The sequence below is a fragment of the Convolutriloba macropyga genome, chromosome 1, assembly GCF_964194025.1.
Source record: "Convolutriloba macropyga chromosome 1, txConMacr16.3, whole genome shotgun sequence".
Lineage (NCBI taxonomy): Eukaryota > Metazoa > Xenacoelomorpha > Acoela > Convolutidae > Convolutriloba > Convolutriloba macropyga.
In genome coordinates this window covers 12,309,217-12,333,604 of record NC_134468.1, presented here as the reverse complement: position 1 = coordinate 12,333,604, position 24,388 = coordinate 12,309,217, and the positions used below count along the sequence as shown (strand labels likewise).

The following is a 24,388-nucleotide window of genomic DNA, read 5'->3' as shown; positions in this document are numbered from 1 at the left end:
CATCTGCATACAGATTTCCCCAATTTGGTGCGCAAAGTCAAAACATTTGCATATTTAAAATTTAAAAAAAAAACACTTTTTTTCAAAAATATTAAAGTGAAAAACGACCTTGCTACCCTGACACGTTGGTTTAGTTTTACCATACCTGAATAAAGTTCAGTGTTGACTGAATTGACGAAAATAGAAGATAAGATAACGTGAGATTTTTTTAGCTACCTTTAAACTGCCTGAAAATGACGTTAATTGTTCGCATTAATTACATCAACTTACTTAAATCAGCTGAAAAAATCAACGTCAAAGCTTTAAAATTTAAAGTATTTTCAAGCACTTTCAAATGTTCTCTGAACTTCACCCGAAAGTGATCTCAAATAAAACCTACAGGAGGTCTAATTGTTTCTAGGAGAAAGGAGTGATTCAATTATGCCCCAACACAAAATTTAGTGACAAAATTTCAACTTGGCTGTAACTTTCGCAAAATTTCAATGACTCACTTTTGTTGGGCATAACTGATAAACAGATATGAACAAAACGTACATGCTTTCTGCGTATTAGATATTATGCACATTGATAAGAATTACAACAAGCTGCGGTTATGCAAAGTTTCATCTACTAATTCGACGAAAATTCGAGGCTAGCACATAGTAAAATTAACAAAACGATCTACAAATCATCGGTCAATATATGATTCTACATGAAGTTCGAATATGCGTCACAAATTCTGAAACTAAACCATCGGTGTGTTTGAGTTTGCCCTGAATTGGTACTTGTTTGACGTGCTATTATTTGATTATTTCTGAGGCGTATTTTAGCGAACTCGACACGAATTTTGTTGAGTTTATTTTGTGATGCAAGAAGGTGTTATAGATGTTATAGATCTTTAACCCTGATAATAGCGACCTTTAGTCTTTACACTTCGAACTGTAGATAAAAAGCCTTATATAGAACTGATTCGCTTTAATCAGACTAATAATTTTCATCAAAATACAGTTGGTATCTATAAAAACTTCTATAAAATACAAAATAATTTTGAAAGAAATTTGGGATCTTTTCCATTTGCGACCCCCCCCCCCGGCTTAGAGGGCCCGTACCTAACTTTCAGAGTAATTCAGTACTGAATCAGGAAGATTTTCAGAAACAATTCAGTACTGATTCAGAGTCTGATCATGTCACATTTGGCTCTGAAATTCTCTGATTCAGACTCTGATTCAGACTCTGAATCAGACTCTGAATCAGACTCTGAATTTTTTCTGATTCAGACTCTGAATCAGACTCTGAATTATTCTGATTCAGACTCTGATTCAGACTCTGAATCAGACTCTGAATCAGACTCTGATTTTTCTCTGAATTAGGGTAAATTCATAACTAAGTTCGTGAGCCAAGCCAGGTTTTACCGTTGCTTTTGCTCTCAGGTCCTTAAAAATACAAATTCATACAAAACCTGTAGAAATTGATGAAATCTATATAGGTTGTCGGAAATTTTCTCAAGTCAAGTTAAAGACTGACTTTTTGAGATTTTCCAGTATGTTCTGTGTGGTTTAAACCCTCCTCCTTTTTCATTCCGGGCTGGGGACCGGCAGTGGCGGAGTTACTGAAATAAATTCTAGGAAAACTGGTATAGCATGGTAAAAAAAACCAAGCTTGAACAATTTTCAAAAATTTCTGAATTTTCTTCTGATTCAGAACTAATTCAGAATTGCACTCTGAATTTTCTTCTGATTCAGAGAAATTCAGAGGACATAGATTCTGAATTTTGCTCTGATTCAGAGAGGTTTCAGAATCAATACAGAAACTATTCTGAAAACGTTCTGAATCAGTACTGAAAGTTAAAATTATTCTGAAAATGTTCTGATTCAGTTCTGATGCTGACTGAATGGAAGGTACGGGGGTGCTAATACTTGAACACCACCTCCCCGCAGCTTAGTGGGTGATATTATTGAACCCAGTGCGTACGTTTTTCATTACAGCATATTGGTTTAATAAGTAGTGGCGACGTTTCTTTAACTGAGGGCGCCTTGACCTAGTGGAGGGGGCTGGGGTAATAATAGAAAAGTTCCGATATTCCGTCATTTTTATTCGTAGATAAGCTTGAGCATGTTGTGGGTTGTTTATTTGTTGTTGTTGTTCATCCCAATACTTTGTTTACTTCTTGGGAAAGAGACATTATGGCTAATATGGCACACTTTACCACGTGACCTGAGATTTGGTCGAGTGCTTCTCAAGATCAAAATGAGTACTGAGAAAATGAAGAGAGAAAATGTATCGATTGTTGAACTGTTTGAAGAGACTGCCAGAAAATACCCTAAAAGGACTATGTTTAAGTTCCAGGGTTGTGAGTGGACTTTTGAAGAGGTGGAAAGAGAAGCAAACGGAATAGCGGCATTTTTCCACCATCAGGGATTACAAAAAGGTAAAGACGAGTTTAACTGAACGCAAACTACTGAAAGTCCTTTTGAGTTAGTCTCTTTCATTTGAGAAACAACCAATTACAAAGAGGGTGGCAAATAAAATATGATCACATGATCTTCAAATGTCAGCTTTAAACTATAATAAAAGATTTTTGACATTATCTAAGACTCCCAAGCGTAGGGAGGCATATAATGTTTATGCCCAGATCGGGTTGCGGTGCAGAACCAAGCCAGCTCTGCAGTGACTTGGTCCACGCACTGGGGGAGTATCAAGCCATATAGACATGATTTGTCGCTGATCAGATCGACTTGGGCCGCGGGCATTCGGGGGTATCCAGGCTAATAATTTCAAAACTGTGAATTAGCGGTACCAGTTGGTAAAATCTTTTCAATTAAAAGAAGTCAGACGTTACTCTGTGATTTCTGAGTTCACCAGTAAAAATAATATTTCCTAATGAACAAAAAGTTTTAGCTCAACTAGAAAAAAAACAAACTTTCAGTCTCTAACCTCGTATTTGCTGCTCATCGACTAAAAATGGGCAGTATCCTTCAAGGTGCAATCTCCTCAGCGGTTGACTAACACCTGTTCGGGGTTTTTGCAATTAACTCTATTCACCTATCACACGTCTCATTAATCTAAAACCAATCGTTTTGAACTTATCAGTTCTTTTAATTGGTGGAACTGGTCCAAAACTACTGGGATCTAAAATCACTTCATCTTTGACGCAAACAAATCAACTGTGGATTCTAATATAAGAGACCCAGTAAACTACAATGCAAATTGGATCTTCTCCGTTTTTGCCCCCCCCAGCTTAGTGGGTACATATTATTTGCACCCACCCCCCCCCCTCCCCCACAGACGCATGTGCCATATCTTAATATAATGATTTACCATGTTAATGACAGTTGTTCGGAAACTGGGGGTTGCATAACGTACTGGGGGCACAAACGGAAAAGATCCTGCAATTTTATTAACTTTTTCAGAAAAACCTACCCTCTGGTGTTAAATGCGAGATTGATTAGAAATTACTGGGATACAATTTTAATCTTTCCTTCAACAAACGAACTCTGGAAGCTAATTTGAAGGAACAAACAAAATATTACAGGGCAAATACTAAAGAGTTCCGAGGGACAACTTGTATATATGTACGTCTTATATAAAGATAACTGATGTCCAGTTATTTCTCCCAATTTTGAGCTCTTCAAGATTGCAATCACCTCCATCTGCTTCGTCTTTGGTAGGAACCTAGATTAGGCTTCCCGGGTTGACCCCATAATTCAAAAAGTTATAAAATTAAAACTTCATATTATGGCTTCTATGAAAAGTTGTAATCATAGACCTCTCATTGTATGAAAGTTGTAAATTAACAAACTTTTAAAGAAATCATGAAGAGGGCTAAAACAATGCACAATTAGTGTGTTTCAAAAAATTAAATAGAAAAATTTTCGAAAAAATTATTTTTCAGTGATACCGTATTTATGGAAAAGTTGTAGTCATAGAACTTCATAAAAAATTTTTTTTTGAACCCTAAGATTTAGAAATCGTAATTTCCAGATGTTTCGAAAATTGCAATTTCTTTACAGTCAACTCAAATCTGAGCCTCAGGTGACATTTTTGCATTACTTTATGGAAAAGTCGTAGTCATAAAACTTCATAGAGTAAAAATAAATTTAATTGCTTGTTAACAGCCAATTTGAATGTAATGCGTAACTTTTTAACTTTTTTCCAGAGCCGACTAAACTAGTCATATGTGACGTATGCAAAAAGAGAACAAACGCTGTTTAAATCATTCAATGTGACTGGAAACCAAGACTCTTTAAATGCCTCCTTTCTGTTGTTATGGAAGAGTAGTAACCATAGAGCTTCCATATTATGGAAAAGTTGTAGTCATAAAACTTCCATTTATGAAAAAGTTTTAGTCATAGAACTTTCATTTATGGCAAAGTTATATTTTTACCAATCTCTTAAAACTTTTTTGAATTATGAAGTCAATGGTCCATAATATGAAAGTTCTATGATTATAACTTTTCGTCAACCCGGGTTATCATTTTTTGGAACCAACAACACTTTTCCGAAAAGTCTTCGTCATTATAAAGCTGAAAGTTTCAAAAAATTATTTATCTCCATTGATTGGCCTTTTTATCATTCAAATTTTGCAGGCAATTGTGTTCATTTTCACAGTGCAGTTAAACAAAGTGCAAAAATTTATTAATGGATCTTCCTGCAGGTTTTTTTAATGAAATACTCCTATATTTTTGTTGACAGTTGTTTGACAGCTTTTCTGTGCCTCTGAGCCATCTGGAAGCACGCAATTGCTTGCAAATTCAGCTCTGTTTGAATGAAAAGCTTCCGTTTAGCAACAAAAACCTTGCAAAATAAAAAATGCTGGTAGCTTCATGAAAAACGTTTCATTGCAGTTGGTATTGAGATGCGCATATTCTTTTTCATTCTGTACCTCTTAAAAAACAGTTTTGTGTCCTTGCACTTACAGTCCCCTCAAATTATAGTCCCCCAATGAATGCTAATACAACCTAAATTTTGCCTCGACCATAATCTTTATACTTCGGTCAGAAGTTGTATTAGGTCTCAAGACGGCAAAATGGCAACTTAGACAAACGTAAATGACAAAAAAGAGCACTCGCCGTGCATACTTTAATTTAAATTCTGTTTATTTGAAGCATCGACAGAAATTTGAATTCAGTTCCGCATGTTCAAGTTTTGTCACCAATTTTTAGTACTTGATTATCTGAGTTTTAACTAATAATTTTCACAAAATTGGTTAATATCATTTTTGAACTTCAAGGACAAATTCAATTTTTGATTGAACCATCATAATTGTATAAAAAGTAAAGCTCGAATAGTGCCAATCAGCTTCGTTTGAGTGCGAAATGGCGATGACTCGACATGGTATTGATGAGTAAGTCCTGGGATCGAACCCCGGCGGTGGCTTATTTTTCTCGGTCCAGATCTAAAAAATTCCAGGTATACCCCCCCCCCCCAATTACAACTTGTGTTGTTATATATCACATTACTATGTAAAAAGTTGCACGTGTGACTGGGGTCGTTAAAATTATATGCCCACTAAGCTGGGGGCGGGCGAAAAAGAATAGATCCGAAAATTTTAGCCCCGATATTCATCAACTAGAAGTTTTCATTAATTAGAACTAATGTGACAATTCTACCCCCTCCGGCACTTGCGATTATTTACATTGTTACGTTGCTAGTTTGCAGTACATGGTTTGTAATTGGGGGCTCAGAAACGGTATGGGGGCATAATATCTGAAGAACATTTGTCATTCTCACTTAACGACTTATAACTTGGGTCTTTCCCATTATGATCCCACCCCCACGAAATCATAGCCCCCCCCCCATTGTAGTATAATTGCCCCGCATGATTGGGGGGGGGGGGGTAGGTTATATGACCACTAAGCTGGGGGGGGGCTGTAATAGTAAAGACCCCATAATTTTTCTCATCTGTTCAGGTGACTGCGTGGGTCTGTTGTTCGAGAACTCTCCTGACCTTGTCATATATTGGCTTGGATTGGCCAAAATTGGAGTGATATCTGCTCTTGTCAATTTCAATCAAAGACAGGTGTAGTATATAATATTATATAATAAGCTATTATATAAATTTGGATCCTTTCCGTTTGTGCCCCCCCCCCCCTCAGTGCGATATGCACCCCCATTTACTGAGCACGTCTCATTACATGGTGAATCTTTATGTAAAAATATGGCACGTGCCTCAGGGGGGTACAAATCATATGCACTCACTGATGCTCAAAAGAAGCTAATTGTTTTAGTTTATTTGAAAATGTTGAAGAATCCCGTGTTGAAGTTTCTTTGATTTCATACAAGGATCATGTATGATTTCATACTGTCCATACTTGATTTCTTAGTACGATCCTTGTATGAAACCAAAAAAATCATATATGATCCTTGTATGATTACCAAGAAATCATATATGATCCTAGTACGAATACCCAGAATCATACATCTATTTTTTGAAAATCTTTAAAAATTTATGTTGTTTTTGTTTTTATTCGGTAGGGCATCACATATATGATACCCCGGCATCACATTGTGATCCGCCAAAAGACCCTAACGTACAATATCAATTGCAAGTTGGGCACAAAATAAAAGAGTAAGTCCAAACAAATAACAAAATTTTTGACATACTCTGAAGCCAGTTTATACATATAAATACTCATTTATAAAAAAAATTAATCACGAAAAAAATGCATATCACGTCATTTTCGTTTTCTGAATACGTTTAAACCACAAAGTTATTCTTTTAGCGCACACAAAGAATCAAATGTGGATTGCAAATGCGATATGATAATTTAATAAGTCCTCTGACTACATTATACGGGAATTTGTGGCATCAGTCAATGTATTATGTGTCATATATGACCTTGTATGAAATCCAAGAATTTTTTTCAACTTCAATGAAAAATCAAAATTATACAGTTTTGTCTTTGAATTTTTTTGTATGATCCTTGTATGATTTCTAGGAAATCATATATGGTCCTTGTATGGCTGCCAAGAATTCATACAAATCATATATGACCTAGTATGATTACTAAGAATCATATATGACCTAGTACGAAATCAAAGAAAGTTGTATGATCGTTAACCCGGGATTGCGGAGAAAAATTGTATTATGAAGACAATTTTTTTTCAACCAAATGATGCTCCTGTAAATAAAAGATTGCCATCATTTTTTTAAAGAAAAAGGGCGGGAAGTACCGGAATGGTCAACAAATAGTCCTGATCTGAATCCAACTGAAAATTTATGGACAATTCTGAAGCAACATTTACGAGAATAGACAGTTCTTTGGAAAAATTGAAAGTAAAAGTGTCGGAAAATTGATTCAGATGTCGCTTTAAACTCGAGTGAAAACTATACAAACCATCAAAATGATATTTAGAAAACTAAAAAATGTAATGAATGGTTACTAGAGAACTGATTTGAACTCAAAATCTTGTATTATTTGATATCCGTGGCGCACACCATAGTTTTACATAATGACTTAATATGCAATATTACGTGTTCTGTAGCTGGGGGGCTGCATAACGTACCGGGGGGGGGGGGGGGGGAGGCACAAACAGAAATGATGCGTCCATTTTACAGGGACCCTTGCTCCATTCTTTCAAAATCAGCAACTCCAAATCAATCGTGTGCAGTGCCTCACTACTCCGCGAAGCACTAGAGCCAATTAGAGCAGACTTAGTTGACATCGATGACTCTATGATATTTGTTCACACCGGGGGCAAAAGACGACAAGAAGGAGATGACGTCACAAGGGAGATCAAATACAGACAGGTGAGAAAATTAACAAAAATTTCAAAAACAGATCCGAAATTTTTTGCAAGAACAAAAGGAATTCACTGTGTACTTTATAATTCCGAAATTGCAGTAAAAAACAATGAGTGAGGATAGGCTGGACAAAAAAAAATATTTGTTTTTTTTACCGGCAATATTGGATTTTCATTTTGATTTACAGCTAATTCAGATATGCATTCTGAATTTTCCTATGATTCGAAGAAATTAAGAGGTCGATCATTCTGAAGTTTGCTCTGATTCAGAAAAGTTTAAGAATCAGTACGAAACTATTCTGAAAACTTCCTGAATCAGTATTGAAAGTTAATGTTACTGTGATAATGTTCTGGATCAGTATTGAAGGTTAATGTTACTGCGATAATGTTCTGGATCAGTATTGAAAGTTAATGTTACTGTGATAATGTTCTGGATCAGTACTGAAAGTTAGTGTGTTACTCTGATAATGCTCTGAATTCGTACGAAAGTTAATTTGCTGCTCTGAAAGGGTTCAGAATCAGTACTGAAAGTTATTGTTACAGACAATGTCAAAACCGAAAGTTAATACGTATCTCTGAACATGTTCTGAATCAGTACTGAAACTGAATGTTAGTCTGAAAATGTTCTGAATCAGTACCGAAATTTAATGTGTTCCTCTGTAAATTTTCTGAATCAGTTCTGATGCTGACTGATTGTGAGGTACCGGTGAAGATTATACTTTCATTTAGCGCCCTTTTCTGGCCACTGTTGCCTTCTAAAGAGAGTTGAGAAAAAATGTGGCTGAAGAATTAGTGTAATTAAATACTGAGTGACGTAAACTGTTCAAAAGTCTGCATACTGATAGAGTTGAAATAATTAAAAAATATATTTGTAACAAAATTTTGATAGTGCAGCTCATGATATCAGTGTCACTCGTCATATCAATATGGGATGATCTGATCTGGTCAGAGGTCCTCAAAGAATTTTCGGATCTTTTTCGTTTGCGCCTCCACAGCTCAGTCGGTGCATATTAATTGCACCCCAAATACGCATGTACCATATTTTTACCTTGCACGTTTGCATGCAATGTTTTACTATGTAATTGCACGTTGCTCTACAACTGGGGGGGGGGGTGAACTTACTGGGGACATAATCGGATAAGATCCGAATTTTCAGCGCCTTTGAATTAAAAAACAATTTCCAATTTAAGACTATCTTCCCTCGAGCAAAATTAAACAAACATTCAACATGGTGTATACTTAAATAACTAATTTACAAATTTAAAGCAACACGTTTTTTGCGAGATAAAAAAAGTCAGCAATTGACAAAAAAAGATCATGAGAAACTGTGGGTGTAACTATAGAAAAAAAACACGTAAATGCAACCCAGAGCAGGTACCATTAATATCGCTGCCGGAGCTTATTTAAAGTTAAGTGGATTAAGACGGGTTACTAAAAACCCATGTACTAAAGTCTAAAGTGAATTTTGCCGTCAAATTTACGAGATCGACTCTGAACTTCAATTGTTAACAACCATAAAGCTACTCTGAAGAAATTCAACTAATTACCATCTTCAGTCCTCCCACTTGAGTTTTTATTATCAGGCGTCCATACAAAGGGATCTATTTTGTTACCACCGGGACAGTTTCTTACCCCCCTTCTTGAAATTTTTTTCAGAAATAACCTATGTGTGGCTATAGGATACATAAAATGCGGATCTTTTCCTTTTGTGCCCCCCCCCCCCGCCCGCCCACAGCTTAGTGTGTGCATATTATTTGCACCCCCAGACGCACGTGCCATATTTTTACATAGTGATTTACTGCGTAATGGCACGTGGCTCTGTGACCGGGGGAGCATAACATACTGGGGGGCACAAACTGAAAAGATTTTAAAATGCTTGAGGGGAATCAATGAACTGAAAATGTTCAACACTTTCTACGCATATTTAACTAAAGAAATGATAAATAGTTGCTTAGTTAGTTATGATAATCAAGCAAGGGCGGAATGAGTTTTGATAATTCATCCGCAGATGTCAAGTAATTGCAAATCTTCGGGTAATTTTTTTCGAAAAAGTCAGTTATAAATTTAGTTATAACTAGTTGCCCCTTCAGACGTGAAAAAATCTCCACCCGAGTCCACTCTGTCCAACTTATAGTACATTTTCCTTTTATGGTACTGAAGGTAGAAATAGTGCCCCGTTGCCGCAACCCCAACGAACCCAAAACACGCCAGACAAACCAGAAGACTTATCACAGCCGCATCCGAACTCGAAGGGCTTTCGTCCTCGGAACCCGAACCCTTCTCGGGTGAAGCTCGGGCCAATTCATTATCGTCGGAACTCTTATCGCCGGAATCGTTGTCATCCTCATTGTTCTGATTCGGGACATCGTTTGACGAATCACTCTCGGTAACAATTTTAGGTTGAGTCGTGTTTTTAGTGTGGATAAGAATGGTCGTGATCTGATGGGTCGAGTCTATTAAGTTATCGCAGTCCAGTCCGAGAGTGCAACTTAGAAGGTAGCAATTGTGTCCGATGTTTATATCGTCAGCTTCGTCCGAAGTGAGCTTGGGTTTCTTGTCACCTTCTCGTTCCGAGTAGAGAGCAGCACCACATGGCTAAAAAAAATAGGAGTCTTAGATCTCAGATCTAATTTTTTATGTTTATGGAAATGTGTTTACAAAAAAAACGTACTTCCACCAGCCGTCATAGGCCCGCAGTTCGTAACGCCCCATCCCCCCCACCGAGGCTTAAGGTGAAAACAAAGTTCATGAAACCATTTAGGCCCGTAAAACAATAAGGGAGAACCGTTATTAATATAGACCGGTGTCAGAAACAAACAATATGTACAAAAACAAACAAACTGAGACCGAAGGTTGCATTACAAAATTTAAACAACCCGTGTCGAGGTGCCAACACTAAAAATTGCTTGAAAATGTAAGATTTGCGGTGAATGCGGTGAAAAGATGTAAGAATTGCTATTTTTAGCGGTGAATTGTGTGAATGCGGTGGAAAAAAAGAATTCAACGCTAAGAACCGCAAATCTCAAAAAAATTCACTGCTAAAAGTTACTGTAAATTTTTTTGCGGTGAATTTTCCTAATATTTGCGGTTTTTGGCGATAAAATTTTTTTCAGCATTTCCCGTTGCTATCGGTCAATTATTTTTTTTCGGCGCTTAAGCAGCAAAAATATAAAAAATTCTCCGCTAAAAACCGCAAATTTTACAAATTTTAACGAATTTGTTTTTCATAGCGTTTATTGAATCTGATGTAAATTCACAACCCGTTAATTTTAGTCAAATCGACACTATCTTATTTGTTAGATACCACGTGGAAATGAGAAATTTTTCAAAAACTATGAACTCAGAAGTTAAAAATTTTTCTGCATTATTAGTTTACACCGGGTCATTTTGCACAGTGAAGTTTTACACTCCTAGGACAATAAAAGTCAACCCTAGGATAGGGTCACTTCAAAGCGAAACCAGTTTTAGATCGCAACGGTCAGTAAGAGCCAGCTACTTTTGGTGAGTGCCTTCGGAAGTCTCTTGAGACTAGCTACAAAATTTTACACAAAATGTGAGAAATTTACTACCAGTTCTAAGCGCCTTGTATAATACAAATCAAAATATTTTATTTGGGTACTTAAAGTTGACAGTTTCATTGCTTCCCAGTAGCCACCCAGTTTGAGTGGCACAACTTTTAAGAAGCCGTTAGCGCTCTCGAACTAATTTGTGCGTTCGAATTGCGCTCAAAAACATCACTATGAGACAATCCTGATCCAAAAAAAAACACTGCTACTTAGTGGAGAACGTCCTTAATAACTCCCTTTAATAACAGGCTCCATTGCTCTTGTAATTTAACGACGTGAACATATAATCTTCAATTAATAGCTAATGATTTTAATGGATTAAAAATGTTGTGTTTTCGTAAATTGTTTGTAAGTTCCTGAGTTTTGTCTGCATTTTTTAATTTGTAGTTTTATGGCTTAGTCTCGGCGAGAGGATCTATCTGTTCTTGGGTTTTTTCAAATTGTTTATTTTCAGAGCAGAATAAATTGGTCTACTCCTAATGTGAAGAAAAATGATCTGATGAACTTTGGTTTAAGATATTCTGATCAGAGGTCTTTTCAAACTAAGATGTTCTGATCAGCGGTACTTTCGTCCTAAAACCTTCTGATCAGAGATCATTTTTAAGTGGAACCTTCTGACATAATGTCATTTTTGTCTGGGACGTTCAGATCAAAGGTCAGTTCCTGAGATCTTAAAATGAATGACACTAACGGTTGTGGACATCTGCATAAAGTCAAATTCACAACAGAACTCGGCACAAGTGTCAACATCGTCAACTGTGAGAGCTGTGAGGATTGTTCGACTGTCGTCGGGGGCCAGAGACATTATGTCCAGTTTTTGGCCCTCTTTGAAAGATGCAACACATTCTTCGCCACCCACTGCTGGTGTTTGTTGTTGTTGTTGTTGTTGACGTTTGTCAAGTCCATTCTGACCAGCAAGAGGGGTTGAGATAATAACTATAATTAATAACCAGGATGGCAGTTGGCAGTTATTGTAAAACATTATTTAATTGTCAATTTTTTTTTATTTCACGTTAAAGTGCATTAAATATTTGCCACAAACAAATGTAAAAGCATAATCTATAAATTTTATGAATTCGTAGAAAGTTAAACTAATATAGTCCGAAAATGATAATTAAAATTAAATGAAACTAGGCAAAAAAATTGGAAGAACTTCGTTCAATGTTTCCGACTCCTAGTTTTCCCAAAAAATATTAAAATGTCCTTTGAAATTTGCTCTACTGGAGTTGAAACTATTTGATGTTTCATGTATACATTTATTTCTATAGCTGTATAAAAATAGATGTTTAATATGACTAGTTCGTTTCAGTTTTTTGCTAATATCACTTTCAATTTAATATCACTTTCAGTTGTAACACATTTTTGTTGCTAAAACTCATTCATTCGCATATTTTCTTTTGTCTAATACAATCGTACGCTCCATCGCTAAAAAATTGCATCTATTATTCCCTTAAGAAATAATCCGCTGTTAGTATCCTCGCTTTAAAAAGTTGACAAAAATGACATTTCATTCCATATGTATGTTTAAACGCGACAGACGGTCGTTCCATGTACACGCTTGGTTGCCATAAGAATGATAATAATGCTTATCAGGAAACTTAAACTATAATTGTCGAATTAGTTTTGCAGAGAAAAATATTAACATGAATAGTAACCTTAACAAAAATTTATGAAAGATTTATTATATAAAAGAATTAAATCAGACCACCGCTAATAGGCGGAGATTTTTAACTTGTCACCAATTTAGCAGCTTTTCTTGCATAATTTTAGCGGATATCTTAGAATTTATTCACGGTGAATTTATGTATGACTGCCGTTAAACTAACTAGTGAAATGAGTTACATGGCAATTTACACAATTTCATTTTACCCAATGATAATTTTCCCAATGCCAACTTACCCAATGTCGTTTGATCTTTTCGTTCAATTATCCGATGTGATAGTTCGGTTGTGATAGCTTCATATCAAATCCCGCGGTCCATTTATTTGTATAATTGGCTAAATAATCGACCAGGAAATTTAAACAATAGGATAAATTAAAGTTGGCATTGGGTAAAATGGCATTGGGTAAAATAGTATTGGGTAAAAGAGAATCAAGTAAATTGTCCTGACACCCGTGAAATGATACAAGATCACCTCTAACATTCTGTGAAAATTTGCTTTTTCACAGAAATCAGCGCATTTCTGAAATTAATCCATCGCACTCACTACCTCTGCAACTTATTTTAGCGATGAATGTCAAAATTTCTACGCGCCAGGTGCTAACGAATTTGGGGTTAAAACATTTATTCCACTTTTCCCCTAATAAATTTTTTGAAACGCCTTACAAGAATAAACCTTTAACAGTTTTTTGCTAATTAGTAAATTGGATTTAAAAAACTATATATATATATATATATATATATATATATATATATATATATATATATATATATATATATATATGAATATAGTTGTAACAAAACTAAAAACAAAAAAACAATAATAATATTAAAAAAATAATATTATTACTAAAATTATCAAATTCGAATTCCAAATTCGTCTTTGAATTGGTTTGGATTGATAGGGGTGCAGCAAAAGAGCAAATAAAAGATTGTCGTTTTCCGCATTGAGTACCAAAACGTAAGTGACATTTTTACGCTGGATTGTGCCTTGCTATCACTAACACAGATCCTCCAAAAATTATTTCGATTTAGCACTGTTTGTTCGTCTATAACTTTGCAACAAAGAAAAAGGTCTGAAAAACTAGTTCACAATTAATTGGTAACATACGCTGTTCTAATAGATTTTGTAAATGTTCGAATAAGAGATATCTGATTTTTGGCATACCTATTTCACACAATATGTTTTCAATATTTGTTGAAACTCCAAGCCATTGAACCAAAAAAGACAAATCTTTCAGTCGTTTATTCGTAGGATGATTGACGTTGACTTTTGATTCGGAGAACAGAAACCATCAAAATTGGACCAGGGTTTCATAACAATTCTTAAGCATTTGATAACATTGATCATCGCATGGTTGTTCGAAAAGTTTTTGCCAAGGTTTTTCATTGATATGAGTTTTTTAGGCTTGACGGTTATCATCCCAAAAAATGCGTTTTTCAGTAAAATTAAAATTTCAATCTGCTGAAAAGCACTCTGACTTTTTAATATTCAGTTAGCACAACTTTGATCCGTCCGTTTGGTGGCAGTTCTTATATCAGTTTGCGTCCGATGCCAATTCTTATATCAGTTTGCAACAGATCTTGCAGTTTTTTGCATCGTCGCCAAACAAAGTTTGTTGTTAAGGAAGAGTTAAGGTAAATCATTTAAAGACCGAGAACAAGAAAATCGCAGAAACTGATCCTTCCAATATTTACAGAGTTTGATATAAAGATTGATAAAATTTACTTGCTGTTTCCAATCTGTTAGGAACCGTTTGAAGAAGAGCACTAGTTTGTCAATATAGCAATAACAACAGATTTTGTAACTAATGATACCAAAAAGAATTTGGTAACACTTTTTCTACAAAAAAGCGTGATCATTAGAGAACAACCAAAATCAGTCATTCGAGTTTTTTGTTTAACAATTGAACACAGAAAATTGGTTCAGAACACAGAAAAACATGTTCAGCAAAAAATCATGCAGCTTTCTTCAAACACAAGCAGAAAAGAAATAAAAAACTATTAAACCTGAAATCTATCGTTTTTTGGCTTTCAGGTTGACATCGAGACGCAACAATACGAAACGATGCAAGTAAACAAACCCAAACTAGACTATAACGACACTGTTCTCTACATATTCACATCTGGAACTACAGGGTTACCGAAAGCGGCCAATCTGAAAAATTCTAGAATTATCTCAATCGCTGTTTCGTTCAACCACATTCTAAAGACCACATGTGAAGATATTATCTGGTCACCACTGCCCTTGTACCACTCGAATGCGGGGCTTTTAGGAGTTACCCAGGTTTTGACAACCGGTTGCTGTATGGCTTTCAGGCCAAAATTCTCAGCCAGTAATTTCTGGAAAGATATAATTGCATCAGAGTCTACTATTTTCATATACTTGGGAGAAATCTGTCGATATATTTATGCTCAACCGGTTAAAGAGGAGGAGACGAATCATAAATTGAGGTTGATTTTTGGAGCTGGGTTGAAAAAAGGAATTATGGAAACCATTCTTGACAAGGTTAGTTTTATTTTAATATAAATTGTATATATATGTTGGATCTACTCTGTTTCGAAATCCACCCCCTCCCCCAGATTTGTATAATTTGTACGCCCCAGGCGCACGTGCCATATTTTTAATTAATGATTTTATATGTAATGGCACGTGCTTTGTAACCTGGGGTGCACAACGTACGGGGGGGATCCTGATTTGCTATGTAACGGAAAAGATCCTTTAACTTTTAGATTAAGATGTCTCCAACATTTCTAATGATCAAAGAAAAAAATCTGCCAGAACGTTTTCATAAAATGCAAAACGTCTCCAAGATGCGGGTCAATAAGCGGATCAGTTCTGTTTCTGCTAATGTTGAAAACCAAAATTTTCTCATCTAGTGAACTGAGTTTTTTGTTCAACTTTAGGTTCCAAATAAAACACGTGATGGAACTGTACGGGTCGACTGAGGGCAATGCGAACATGATCAACTTGAGTGAAAAAGGAGGGTGCTTGTGGCTTCACAAGCCGTCTTTTTCCTTCAGTTCTCCCTGTCACTCTAGTCAAAGTCAACCCTGAAGGCCAACTGGTTAGAGACTCACATGGAGTATGTGTCAAGTGCGGACCAGGTTAGTTTTGTACAAAATCTCATCACAATATTCTTGGAACTAAAAATAATAGAAGAGCTCTAGAAATTTGTCCATCAAGCTTATAAATTGAATCAATTGATTATTGTGCACCTCAAGGCTGTCAGTCTTTTCTAAGTCTGCCGGCTGATGACGATTTTTCATAATATTCAGTTTGAAAAAAGACACTAATTTAATTACCTTCATACTAAACATTGAATTTTACTCTTAATTTTACCATTGAATGTCTAGTGCCCGTGTCGAGTTACCTCTCTAAATTCCTCTCAATTTGTTGTAAGAGTGGGGATTTGTCTATGGGGGTAAATTGATGTAAGAGTGAGGGCGTAATATGGTCTTTAGGGGGCAAAATGATGTAAGAGTTGCGCTGAAATCGGAGGACTTTTGAGGAATTACCGTCCCCCCGTCTAAAATTGCGATGTAAGAGTGAGCTGCATTGGGCTGCAATGACAGGAACTTTGAGGAATTACTCCCCCCCCCCCTCTGACCGAAATTACGACGAAAGAGTGGGTTTCAATGGTCTGCAATGGAAGGACTTTTAAGGAATTACCCCGACTTAAGTATTGGGCTCACAAGGGGGTAAAATTATGTAAGAGTAAGGGGTAATTTAATCATAGAGGGTTAAATTTGTGTAGGATTTGGTTTGCCAAGGGGACTAAAGTGTTGTAAGAGTGAGGGGGTAATTGTTCAGGGGGGGGGGGTAAAATTGTGTAAGAATTGGGCTGCCGAGGGGTGTGAAATGATTTAGGAGTGAGAGGTGTTACATCATTTTACCCTCTTGACAGACCAAAAAAATGTAGGAGTAGGCTGTTAATTTATTCTTTACCCAATCACACTTGCATCATTTACCCCACTGGCAGCCCATTGCAGCCCAAATAGATTTAAGAGTTTAGAGCTGCATTTTCCTTAAAAAAATCCTCCCATTGCATCTCCGCTCTTACTTTTTATGGGCGGAAATATTCGACCCGGGTAGCTGCCATGGTCAGAACTCTGATCATAGGAAAAATCATAATAAATTCATACTGTCATACTGAAAAATCATAATAAATGATTCAGTACTGAAATATGATCACACACTCAGGTCCGAGATAACCACCGTGTCTTGTGAGACTGTCCTGAAAAGTTTTGCTTTAATTCTGTGCTTGGACAGGTGAACCCGGTCAAGTAGTGGGCAAAATAATCCCGAATGACGCAATCAGTAAGTTCGATGGGTACATTGGAGCGGAGGAGACTAAGAAGAAGATAGGGAGGGATGTGTTCAAGAAGGGAGATATGGCATTCCTGTCAGGGGATACTCTGGTTATGGACAGGGAGGGATACCTCTACTTCAGAGACAGAACTGGAGACACCTTCAGGTGGAAGGGAGAGAATGTGTCCACTACTGGTTTGTTGTCAACAATTTAAACCCTCCGCCACCCCCCCCCCCCCCCTGAACTCATGTTCGCCCTTCAAAAAGATCATTATCGGCCAATGTCCAATAAGGTGTAAACTCGATTTTGTCGGGCTTTTTCACGACCCATGATTTAAGACAAGAGTTGTTTTCGTTAATCGGATTTGGAAACGAGTGAAACTAGACTAATTAAGTTCAAATTTGCGTAAAATTAACCATTTCCCACGGATACCGTATCTAATTACCGAAAAGAAAGAAAGCCTAGTTGTTGATTAATTTCAGAATAATCTCGCTCTCTCGATACTAGTTGTGGATTAAGAATACACTTAGTGGGTTTTGCAGTTACCCATTTCGCTGTTCAGAGAAACAGTTAATTCCTCGATTTTGGTCTCAAGTAATTACTGATAAAAATCAGGCACTAAAATTTAGCCTATAGACATGTTAAAAACGCGTGGTAAACAAGTAGCAATGTACCACTAACTCTGATCATTCCGATGCTACTTTATCTTTTTCGTTACCTATTCCCATTTATAGTTGTAGTTCAATTTTCCCTCTATTCATAATTTCTTTATGTCTGTGATGTTCATTTTCACGAGTTGTTCAGGCTTTATACGTTCCATTTTACAATGTTGATACATTCCATTTCTTGTTCATACTCTTGTTCATTACGCGTTGTAAACATTTAGATCTGTTCATCCCGTTTTTGTCTGCTGCTAAGTTATTCAGTCTAATCAGAACTCTTGCGACCAGTTGTAAATCATTCTTCTAAATCATGTTTTCTATTCGCTAAGCGAATACCACTCTCCAGCAAATTAGCCTAATCACCAAGCGATTAGCAGTAATCCTACGTATAACAATAAAACGGATTCGCTCCGTGAATCACCACAGCGGAAATTTAAATTAGTATTCGCAATTCAAATAAGCCTTATTCGCTAAGAGATTCAGTTCTCCATTCTAAAACTTTGATTCTTAATTATTATTAAATTATTAATTCGAATTATTAATTTTTTTTTCGTACAGTAAGTGTGTACGACATGGCGCACTCAACAAGATCACAAAAAAACCCAACGATGCTCAATCCATTTTGGGGAAAATACTCATCAGAACCACCACTTCATTGGGAAAAATAGAGGACACAAGATATACTCACTATGGTTTGCGGAACATTAGAAGAACACATGACACTAGTCAAAAACTGCCACAAAAGTTAGAAGACAAAAATTTAAGAACAAACCTAACCAAATGCCATTTTGCAAAAGATGAAATAGAATAGCTCGGCTATAAATTTACGAAAAACGGAATGATCAGAGGTAGCGGTACTTTGGTACCTGTGTACCACAAAATCGTTTGGCTTCCACAAAACGCAAAATACATTGAGATTGGTCTCTTCGGATATTAAAAGCTGATTCCAGGATTTTTCCGAAAACTATCTGAGAAATGCGTAGCTCTTTCAAAAGAAACAGCACAAAACCTCTCTTGATAATACGCTGAAACGGCCTGCACAACTGAACCAGAGATATTTTTTGTTAGTGTTGAAAATTTTCTCCTTCCTTATTTTAATTTATGTAATTTGGTATGTGTTGCTCTGTCGTGGTTAATCTTTCACTGTTATCTTGCTAGGATCTTGTCTCTTCACACCCATGCAAAGATTTTGCAAGTTTGTGTACATCTTAATCTTTCTTTCAATGCTCAATATGTTAAGATCTTTTTGAGGTTTGCCAGTTTTTAGAATTTTTCTAATCAAAACTAGCAGTGTTCGTTTCGCGTGGTCTGTGAAGCACAGCCAGAACAACGAGAACATTTTGAGTACCTTCTCACCCTGGACATTTCAATATACCATTGTTTTGTACCATTTTTCAAGCTCTTTTGCACAATTACCTTGTTTATCATAACTATGGTCGCATGTATTCTGTTTTGCCCCCCCCCTAGTGTTTTTTACGCCCCAGTTACAAATTATGTGTTAAAATATAGCACGTTACTAAGTAAAAAAAATAGCACGTGTCTCTGGGTGGCGTAAAAGAAGTAAGCTGGCGGGGGGGGGGACGGAATAGACCCCTTATGCTCAGGTAAAGGAACCCAGTAATTTTATAATTGTATTCCCTAACTCTCATCTAAACACCTTAATTTCATTCAAGCTGTCATCAAATTCATATTAATAAGTCATTCACTGTTTGACTTCATTTCTCCTGCATTGTTTATAGCTTGTACTGTCCCGTCTCAAACCACAATTTGTGTTCATTTTTTACGATAAATATCTTGCTTCACATTTGTAAACAAAATGGCGGGAATGTAATAGTATAAATGTTGATCGATTTAATATTTGGTCTAATTTGGGAAGCCCAGAAGTGTGATTCAAGTGTTCAGTAGAACCTGTCTTGGTATGCGTGACTATAAGACTTGCATTTAGACTCGCACGTTTGGCCAAGACTTGGATAAGAAATGCCAAGTCTTGGCCAAGTCTGACAAGTCTTAATTGTGTTATGATCATAGCTCTGAATCAGTCCTGATACCTAGACTTGGAATTAGACTTGCCCAGTACTGATATTAACTTGGCGTTACATACGGGAAGAGCATAATATTTCAACCACTCAACAGATCGATAGTTTAATTCCATAATAAAGGTAATAGATTCAAGGGCGGGTGAGCTATAATGGGAATTACTCTTTGGTTGCTTATAGAAGTGGAGGGTGTGATTTTCCCCGCAGTTGGTCAGAAGGATGTGATAGTGTTTGGGGTGGAAATTCCACAGAGTGATGGGAGAGCGGGAATGGCTGCAATACTCAATGACGAAGACAACGTCGACCTCCCATTTCTCACTGCCATCATTAACAAGGTTATAACTAACTAACTCTTCTCGATTAAGAAAGATTTAGTTTTTGGAACATGGATATTCGAATCCTTTTTAGGGGGGGGGGGGGTGGCGTTGAAACTTATTAGACCAGACAGAAAAAAAATAAAAAATCTACAAATAGTAATTCCCGATAGTGTAAATCTAAATAAAAGGTTCTGTGGGCTATTGTTATACACAAATAACTTTTGAGACTCATCAATACTTATTTATTTCTAATTAAACTAAATTAAAGTGTTCAAGTTTAACTTGGAAGTTTCTTCTATTTTTGATGATTTTTTCCTGTAAGGAACAGTTGGTTGCTTCCAGTTGTATCCGCGTTTGGGGCTAAATATTTGTTTACAAAAATGTCAACACAAGATACCAAAACCTGACGAAAACTATCACCTTGTTTTGGACTATTTACTCTATGAACGGGCAAAAAGCGTGGAATTAAAAAAAAAAACAATTTTCATGTCCTTAATAATAGGTAGAAAGAAATTTACTGGCTTTTTTGCATTCCATTCCAGTAATTTCTTTTGTTCAAATTTAATTGTTGAACGATCTTATTTTTCATTACTGGCTCGCTCAACTTTACTCACAATCAAAATCTAGGAACTCAATTATAAACAACTTAATTCAAAAAATCCTAATTTTTTTTTGCGTTGCAGTCTCATAACACCTCAGCCTACGCAAATTAAAAAAAACGAAGCGAATTCTCAGGGAAAATTATTGCAGCTACAGGAACAAACAACGTTAAATACAGCTGAATCGGCTTGGTTTAACACTTTACAAATTTGCAGGGAAAGAGGTCTTTCCTTAAAAACTAAAATCTTTGGCATCAATTTTTTTGGCAAAGGTTGGTGGGAAGTTAAACGACGTAGAGAAAACTTTGGTCAATCTCTAACGATAATTATCTCGCTAATTAAGTAACAAAGTCTGACCCCGTCAATGAAATAATTCAAAATCTCAATAAATTGAGCGCAAACCTTACACAAAAAATTGATCACCAAATCTTTTTAGAATCAGAATTGTAACAAATTTTAGAATCAGAACTAGAATTAGTGGTTTAACGCTAACGAGAGGCATCTGCCTGAACTATACCAATAACTGCAGCCAAATGCGTTCGTCTTATGTTGTTGCAATATCACGATATTTTTCTGAAATTGATATGTCTTAAAATTTCTGATTTTTGACATTTGAGTACTATAAAAGTAGAGCCATGAGCATCTGCATGGAATACAACAATTTTAAGATAGCTTATGTTTTCATGATTTTTATTCAAATTCACATTTCTTCTTTCTTATTTTTTGTTGTATTCGCTGACTACCCGGATTTGAGTCTCAACATTTCAGAGCTGAACTAGCACACTTCAAGTGTAAAAACTTAATTCAGTTCTAAAACATTACAATTCCAGAAATTTTTAAGTTTCTTTATGTGCAGTTCTTTTTCATTATGATTAATTTGAGGTCAATGAGATAGCCCAGGCTAAACTTATCCTGTACAGTCTGAAAATTACTCATACCCCAAAATTAAGTCTGAGCAGAGTAATATCATTCTTTTGTAGCTTATAACTTGTAATTACTATAGTAGTATACACACTATTTATATATAAGCTGGTTTGTAGGCAATTGCCACAAAGACTATTCAGCTTAGTGGTTACGACCTGCTACGCAAGTTAAATGTTACAAGTACCCACGCGGAAGCTCGAACCGCATGTAAATCAAACCTTGCTGGCGGGAGTTATGCAGAGCATAATATTTTTCATGCAACAAATTTTACTCAAAAATCAAAAATGGCCCTTGTAATTTGGGACATGAACAGAGTACTGGCCATCCAGGAAAACAGAATGTATCCGTATTTGTTCAGCGCTGATTTACTCTTCCACCAACCTCCGGGCAAAGAAAACTTTAGTTTTCCGTATTTTCAAAATCCAAAAAATAGATATTAACTACCTTTTGAATTTATGACATTAAATAACAATGCATCACAGGCATTTTGTTTCTTAAGGAATGCTTCATCTGGTTTTTCTCTGTTAACTACAGGTCAAATTATAATTATCTTAGAACTTTATTTTTTTCGCTCTATCTTTTGTCTATTTGCTCTTAAATTCAAATTTATCTTTATGCATTACTGTTGCGTTAAAAGACTAAATATAGAGCCGTAGCATGTCCTTTGTAAGAAAATGATTTTAGTATATCTTTGATATGACCAACAGGTATGGTTTTCTAAAGCACTGATTCTTTAGTGTTTTTCTAAAAGCGTGTATAAAACAATCGAAATTAGAGTAACAAATAACATTTTATGAGCTGGCTTTTTAACGCCAATTCAAAGAATGGGAACTGAGAAGTTTGGAAACCGTTACAATTTTAAGTAAAATTTTTATTTTTCGATCTTTATCAACGCTACTTGATAAACCTAAAGCAATTTAGCAGTTTCTTAATCTATTAATCTAGCTATTAACTCTGAATTTCACTAGGATAATAAAAAAAAAACGCACAATTAGAACGGCTTGTCATTCATGCCTCCAAGAAATGCAATTTTTTCTGCTCTACTACTAATGATCCATAGCCGTAGTTTTTGACTTAACTAGTAGCCACTTTTACTACTCCGAGAAATCCCTAGTTCAGTCGTCCTTCCCAATTTTCATTAGGCAATAAAAAGTCCCATCTTACAGCAGAACGCACTTTTTTGCGCTTTTGTGGACAACATTGTCAAGAAATTCAATTACCTGAAAACTGATTTTGTGAATTGCTCTGTTAACTAGTTAATAACCAGTCGGGAAAACATTTTTTAAAGATCTAATTTTTGAACAGCCATTCAATCAGAGAATGATTTTTTTGCATTTTTTTCTCTTCAATCCGCAATTAAAAATCCGAGGGTATTTCAGGCATCTTTTGTTTTTTACGAATGACAGGTAATTACTTTCATAACCAGTCGGGTAAAGTTTTGTTTAGAAAATTAGACTTTCTTTTGTTCATCTCTAAATGACACGTTTTTACCAACTATCGCGAAAAAATAATTGACAATTACTAGTAAATTTACTCAAGTTAGATGTACATTTTGTGACGTAATGTTCTCTTTCAGAATCTTGCCTCTTATGCACGACCTCTGTTCTTGCGTCTACTAACCAACACTGAAGACTATCTAACTGGAACTTACAAACTGAAGAAAACAGAACTAGTCAAGGAGGGATTCCTTAACGTACCAGAAAATGAGATGCAAAACATGTATTACTACGATGCCAAGAGCAAGAGTTACCTTCAATTCACTCAAACTATTAAAGACAAAATTTTATCAGCCGATATCAAGTTTTGATTTCTCTTCATTGCAAACCTTCTATCCGTCTGAATTGGTTCCAATAAGCCTACAGCAAAATTTAACCAGATCAATGAGCAAAAAAGGGGTTCACAATCTGAAAAATGGGAGATTCAAATCCGATTTTCCTAAATTTTCAGTTTTGCTAATTTTGACCAAATGATTACTTATAAAAAACAATAGAGAATTAATCACCTCACGTGTGTAGTAGGGTCAAGAGTGTGAGCACAAAATAACCAGTCTCAAATACCCTATGTTTGCAAATGGATTATTGAGAGAAAATATCAGAGGGAATAAATTGGTTATCAAGGATATGGCATAGAAAACTTTTTAAAAAATGTGTATTTTGGCATTGAGTATCTTTGCGGGGATGAAATTATTCTTTTTAACTATCCAAATATTTTTTAAAATCTTAGAATTGTGTTAATTAAAGAATCGGCTTCATTGCTTTTTTATGACATGCATCAACATCCCGAAAACAAATTAAAACATTAAACGGTTTAAAAACTCCAAAATTTCGACGTTGTCACAGAACTTTTTTCTCTCTTATTCAAAAATTAATTGCAGAATTAATCGCGTTAAGATGTCGTGTAACAACAATTACGGAATTTAGTTGAAAAAATTTTGCCATAAAAGCCTATTCGGACTTGAAGAGGGATTGTAAAGAAAGTTTTGAGTGTCAATATCCAATCACTATTCGTGTATATTCAGACTTGTAATAAAAATTCTATTCTTGTTTTAAAAGTCCAGGTTGAGACCACAAAAAAGGAAGGTGGAAAAGA

General features: G+C 35.7%; 2 protein-coding genes and 1 pseudogene across 2 annotated transcripts in view; 1 reads left to right on the top strand and 2 right to left on the bottom strand.

The window, feature by feature from the left end:
• Positions 1–24,388, bottom strand: part of LOC142335045 (dihydrolipoyllysine-residue succinyltransferase component of 2-oxoglutarate dehydrogenase complex, mitochondrial-like) — a 559,039-nt gene that overhangs the window by 238,991 nt on the left and 295,660 nt on the right. The gene's annotated exons all lie outside the window — the stretch shown is intronic.
• Positions 664–23,706, top strand: LOC142335036 (long-chain fatty acid transport protein 4-like; annotated as a pseudogene).
• Positions 8,900–12,604, bottom strand: LOC142335082 (uncharacterized). Its single transcript, XM_075383428.1, has 2 exons — positions 11,980–12,604; positions 8,900–10,317 (listed from the first exon to the last, which is right to left on the bottom strand). Exons 1-2 carry the CDS (start codon positions 12,268–12,270, stop codon positions 9,787–9,789), a joined length of 822 nt encoding a protein of 273 aa, XP_075239543.1. The 5' UTR covers positions 12,271–12,604; the 3' UTR covers positions 8,900–9,786.

What these genes read in the sequence shown, in the direction of transcription:
- LOC142335082 (XM_075383428.1), bottom strand. Translation starts at nt 12,270, where the DNA reads ATGTTTTACAATAACTGCCAACTGCCATCCTGGTTATTAATTATAGTT. An exon ending in TTATGCAGATGTCCACAACC is followed by an intron (nt 10,318 to 11,979) that starts GTTAGTGTCATT and finishes TATTTTTTTTAG; the next exon opens with CCATGTGGTGCTGCTCTCTA.